Genomic DNA, 5,969 nt, shown 5'->3' on the forward strand with positions numbered 1-5,969 from the left:
GTATATATATATATATATATGTATGTATATATATATTTCATAGTAAAATAAAGCATGTATTTAAGAAACATTATAAAATAAATATATTATTTTACAGTACAATATTTATAATAATTTTAATTTCTTCATTTTCAAATGTTAAACCAACAAGCTTTTATTTTGGTGAAAGGCTGCAGGAAACCATTAAAGGGGTGATGAACTGAGAAATCAAAATTCCCTTGATCTTTTGACATATAAGAGATCATTGTACTATAAAAACAACCTGTACTGTAAGTTTCAGAACTCAAAACTTTCTCGTTAGTCTAAAAACAGCTTATATTGAAGCCTATCTGCCAAAACGACAGGTTGTGGAATGTGTCACTTTATGACATAATAAGTGTCTAAACCCCGCCTCCGCAGAAGAAGATCAACGCCTGCTTCTACATCACTGCCTGTTTAGCTCCGCCCACCGATTCTACATCACTGCCTGTTTAGCCCCGCCCACGCGCATGTAGTGTAAATAATGAGAGCAGCAAATGCAGGTTTACGCAGAAACCAAACGATAAAGATGCTCCGAAGACACCAAGATGCTGTTCAGAGCCAAGCTGTGGAAAAACAGTCTTTGCATTGCCTTCCTTCTGATCCCAACATTAGGAAAAAGAGAAAGGAAAAATTGAAATCGCATCATATGACCCCTTTAATTGTGCAGACCTAGCCTAGGTTTGCCCTTTTGCTTCAAATGTTTAATGGCACAGCAAAACCACTGAAAACTGAAGACTAAATCCATTGTTTTCTGACCTGCCATGTTGTTGTTTGCTCTGTGTTGGTGAGGAGTCGCCCCAGTTTGTCGTACAGGTTACTGAGTAATTCGGCTCCCAGCATCTCGTAGACGTACATTAGTGTGTCGGAAATATCCACCCTAAAAGAGTCAAACATTACAGAAATGCAACGTATTATCAACCCTTCACACAAAGCACAAACCCTTTGTGTTGTTATTAGTTTTATTTTCAAAGACAATTAATCGAAAAAGCCATGCACTATTAAATAATAAATATTTAATTTAATGTTACATTTAATTTAATTAATTTAATGTTACATTTCCTAATAAGAACAGCAACTTTGTTGGCTGTGCCAATTCAGCAAATCCAACACGAAACTGCTGAGTGTAGAAGAAAATGTTACAACAGGCCCATGAGAATATGAGTCACACACACACACACACACTGACCTGTAGATCCTGAACTGCTCCTTCTCGTCTGATGACCAGGAAGCATACTCCTCATCCGTGGGGAACTGCGCTTTGTGCAGCAGAACGTCTACGAGCTGGAAATACACGGGCCTGTAGACCTGCAGATAGACGGCCTGCTTCTCTGCCTCAAACGACATGATGTCATCCTGAAACACACGGCCGAACATCAACAAATACACACTAAACTACTGCTGAAGTAAGGGAGAATACAGTCACTGGGTCACTATCACAACATAAACCCTGTGTTAAGCAACCTACTTAATAAATAAATAAATACTGATGCTAAATAAATAAAATACTGATTTGAGCTGAATTTATATTATCATGTGAGAAGAGTGTACTCAAAGCAGTAACAACTGTACAATATATGAAAGTCAAAAACTGTAAGTCACCAACTAAGAATGACATACCTTATTGTTCAAGTATGTAAATACTGTATAAACGAGTAAAGTTGATTGAAAGTGCAGAGAGGTCGATTTGATAACATCATAACAATAATTATTATTATTTTATATAAAGTTAAAATATATATTTTGCATATACTGTACATATATATATGAGCAATATCACACGAGTAGACGTGAGATACGGCTGTATATCGGCATGGCTGTGATTTGGCTGTTTAAAAAATAAATAAATAAAAACGTTTCGCTGATTATGTTTTGTATACCTTTAAAAAGCTTCTACACTTTTTGCTATAATGATTATAGAAATACATTTATCTCAGTATTAATGTGACAATGTTGCACTCCTTCAGCAACTCTTTTTGCCCGTTTTTTTTTTTTTCTTGCGGACTCCTGCATCTCTCATTATTATAAAATATAAAAAAAATTATAAAAAATATTCTAAAATTCTAAATGTTTATAAAATAATATAATATAAATAGTTGAAATCACATTTACTTGCGTCTTCTATAAAAGCATATATATATCTCAAACTCTGAGCTAATTGTAAGTTTGTACTAAAAGTTATCGCTAATATTCCATTTCTCTATTACAAATATAAAAATTTAAAGAAAAAGAAAACCATAATCTAACAGTTTCGCAGTACTCCGTATAGTGGCAAAAAACATAAAATATTCAGCTAACGCAGACTGGAAACACACCCAAGGACACAAGCAAAAGGACATTCTTGAATATTCAAAACGTGACACACTGCAGTTAACACACAGCACAGGTGTATATTCAGATACAGTGAAGGACGGTTCAATATCTCTAACAGAGACTTTCCCATCACTGCTACAAACAAACAAAAAACCTCCACATACAATACAACCCTTTCAGGCCTGTTTCTGAGATGCCTGCGTTCACAGTGTCCTGTGCATAGGACCACAGACTGTGCATGTTAAGATGTGTTTAGGATCTCAGCGGCGCTGCTCACCTGTAGTGTGTACCAGAAGGTGAGCGTGAGAGAGCTGGTGGTCTCGTTGACGGGGTAGTGACCTTCGGCCAGTTTCTTTGTCTCTCTTGCGGACTCCTGCATCTCTCATGAAACAAAACAAAACGAAACACTGCATATAATAGTGTATAAATCACGCCAATTGCAAAAATCAAACCAAGCGAGGTATCTATCCTGAAACAGACACTTTGCCTTGGCGGTGGGGTGGTACACGCGCTGGTAACAGGCATTTTTTGTTGACTTCCTACTGTATATATTGACGGGGTAGTGACCAGGGATGCCCGTGCAGAACATGATCATATTCACCAGAGCCAGAAAACTCTGCCAGTGCTCCACCTGCTCCAACAGAGCTCTGATAGAGAACAGGAGAACAGACCTTCATCACACAGGAACACAATCACTGGGACTACGTCAGATTTGGAGAATATTTATTATTAGGGATATCAGGGTGTCTACAGATAGACACTTGAAGACTTTTTAAGACCTTTTTAATACCACCTTATATGACATTTAGGACCAAACTTAGATTACATACATGCATATATATGCACCGATCATGATTTTTCATGGCTGATTCAGATTTTTTTACAAGCAAATTGGCAGATTCCGATCACCACTTTTTTTTTTTCTTAAAGCAAATTTATTTGTTGTTTATTTGGTCTATAACAGGCAAACTGGCTTAAAAGAAAAATATCTGTAGCCATTTGAAATTAGAGGCTACCACTGCATTGAAATCATGATCCAAACAAAGATGATACACACACATAGCACGAGCAGTTGTTTTTGATATGAATTAGATTGTACAATTTAAAGATTTAAGGCAAAAACAGAATGGTCTGACTTTAGATGTGTGAAATTATGCTATATAAGACACCTGCACAAAACAAAAACAGCAGACCGAATTAAAAAAAATGCAAATTCACTCTCTGACAGCAGGTGGCACTTATGGAACGACTGCGGGGGAAAAACAAATCTTCAGTCTGTCCAATGATTGTAAACTGTCACTGGGTCCGTCAGACTGGAGAAATTTTTGCGGTAGAGTAACCAAAAATATTTAAGACTCACCGAATCTGAATTTAAGACAATTTAATACTTTATTAGGAAAACTTTATTTAAGACTTTTTAAGGACCCACAACCACCCTGAATATATTGGTGACATTTACATTTATGCATTTAGTATATGCTTTTATCCAAAGCAACTTATAAATGAGGAACAAAAGCAATATGCCAAGGAGCCAACAATATTCGTACTATATAATGTAGGGCTGCACAATTAATCGAATTTCTAATCGCAATTACAATTATGGATGCCACAATTACGTAATCGTTCAAAGCGGCAATAAATCGTTCAAAGTCCACTTATGTTATTCTGCACGCTTCAGATATGTTTGTTTCTTTCTACATGTTATCTTAAAGGCACAATATGTAATTTTCACCCACTGGAGGGCGCATATTCAAAATAAACAAAGAGGCAAAGGCGTAGTTTGATGACACCGTGACCGTGAGTGTGGAATCATGGGAGTTGTCGTCTTCATCCACACAGCCGAAGCAATCCGATGGGACTCGGGCAGAAATCATGTTCATGGATGAGCTAATGATTTATTAACGTCGTAGTATGAAGCAGGGTGAGGCTGAAAGCCGTCGAAGCGAAATGAGGCCGCTGAACGAGCGTAACACACGGCTCGAAAGCAGCGGAGCTTTTATTATGCCACAGTCGACCGCTTCTGCTCGTTCCGGTCGTGCGTATGTGGGGGAAAAAAAGCAGCGCTGTTTTATCATACTAGATACATTTGAAAGTTCTGTTATAATGCTACTCTGTGCGGTCGTCACCGGTCTATTAAAACGCACAACTTATGGATGCCACAATTACGTAATCGTTCAAAGCGGCAATAAATCGTTCAAAGTCCACTTATGTTATTCTGCACGCTTCAGATATGTTTGTTTCTTTCTACATGTTATCTTAAAGGCACAATATGTAATTTTCACCCACTGGAGGGCGCATATTCAAAATAAACAAAGAGGCAAAGGCGTAGTTTGATGACACCGTGACCGTGAGTGTGGAATCATGGGAGTTGTCGTCTTCATCCACACAGCCGAAGCAATCCGATGGGACTCGGGCAGAAATCATGTTCATGGATGAGCTAATGATTTATTAACGTCGTAGTATGAAGCAGGGTGAGGCTGAAAGCCGTCGAAGCGAAACGAGGCCGCTGAACGAGCGCGAAGTTGACATTTGAGGCTTAATACTATAGAAAAGCACTAAAGGTTTTTCAGTTAAGAGTGTTTTCAGCTTGTTTATTTTCATATAAAAATACGGCATGCAGTTGCATCAAACAATGGTATAAACATCATTCAATGTAAATTGTGATAATCGTAATTAATAATCGCAATTACAATTTCAAAGGAATAATCGACAATTATGATTTTTGTCATAATCGTGCAGCCCTAATATAATGACAGGTTTATTTGGCAACTAGATGCAAACTAGAGAAGAGGAGAAATGCAGAGAAGAAACTGATGAGCATAAGAGACTTTTTTCAAAAACCAAAAAAAAAAAAAAGGGATATACAGCCAATATTATATACAGATTATTATACATTTGAGGTCTATGAGTTTTTTTTCTTAAAAAAATGAATATTTTATTCAGCTATGATGCATTAATATGGTCAAAAGTAGAAAACAGATATTTTAATAATACTGTAATAATATTTTAGAATATTACTGTTTTCGCTGTATTTTTTAACAAAAGATACTTCTTTAAAAAATATTTTAAAATCTTACCGATCCAACACTTGAAATGTGTATTGATATAATAAAAATTTTTTTTTTTTACATTTTGAAACGCAGTTGACTATATAATTGTGCATAGTCAGTATTGAAAATACATAAGTTGATCAACATTTAAAATAGAGGAGAAAACCCTTCAATCTTTTGTCGTTGACGTCAAAAGTGGTGCATTCCTGTCAGCATCACATGACGGGGAATCTGAGAGAAACGTCAGGAGTTGTCATTTATTCTGACACCCGCTTCCATTCCTAGTTTGTGAGTGTGACATAGTGCTGACAAATGGAGTGAGATTTCAGCAGAAACTGCCTGTAGGTGTAACATGCCTGACCAAAATCAAGTTTGAGTCGGCTCACTGGGACACTGCCTTAGATATAATATAACCCTGAGCTGAGTATCATCTGCTCACTCAGCAAGAGAACATCCACAGAGACCAGAAGCTTTCAAAGTGAAGATCTCGCCATAATTATCCCTCCAGACTCTCGTGCATGAACACGGTCTCACATAGAGTCCACTGAAATCAGTGTTCAGCAAAATTAAGAACAATTATTACTGAGC

At 36.9% G+C, this 5,969-nt stretch overlaps 1 protein-coding gene across 1 annotated transcript in view; it reads right to left on the reverse strand.

Annotated features, from left to right (window-relative positions):
- Nucleotides 1–5,969, reverse strand: part of LOC107719407 (importin-13-like) — a 43,104-nt gene that overhangs the window by 22,237 nt on the left and 14,898 nt on the right. The window contains exons 4-7 of the mRNA XM_016526820.1: nt 2,899–3,002; nt 2,609–2,670; nt 1,208–1,374; nt 778–898 (exon numbers count right to left, since the gene is read on the reverse strand). Of these exons, the coding sequence (XP_016382306.1) occupies nt 778–898; nt 1,208–1,374; nt 2,609–2,670; nt 2,899–3,002 (454 nt within the window). The remainder of the gene's footprint in view (nt 1–777; nt 899–1,207; nt 1,375–2,608; nt 2,671–2,898; nt 3,003–5,969) is intronic.

Source organism: Sinocyclocheilus rhinocerous, unplaced genomic scaffold (assembly GCF_001515625.1).
Source record: "Sinocyclocheilus rhinocerous isolate Xijiao unplaced genomic scaffold, SAMN03320098_v1.1 scaffold303, whole genome shotgun sequence".
NCBI classification, from domain to species: domain Eukaryota; kingdom Metazoa; phylum Chordata; class Actinopteri; order Cypriniformes; family Cyprinidae; genus Sinocyclocheilus; species Sinocyclocheilus rhinocerous.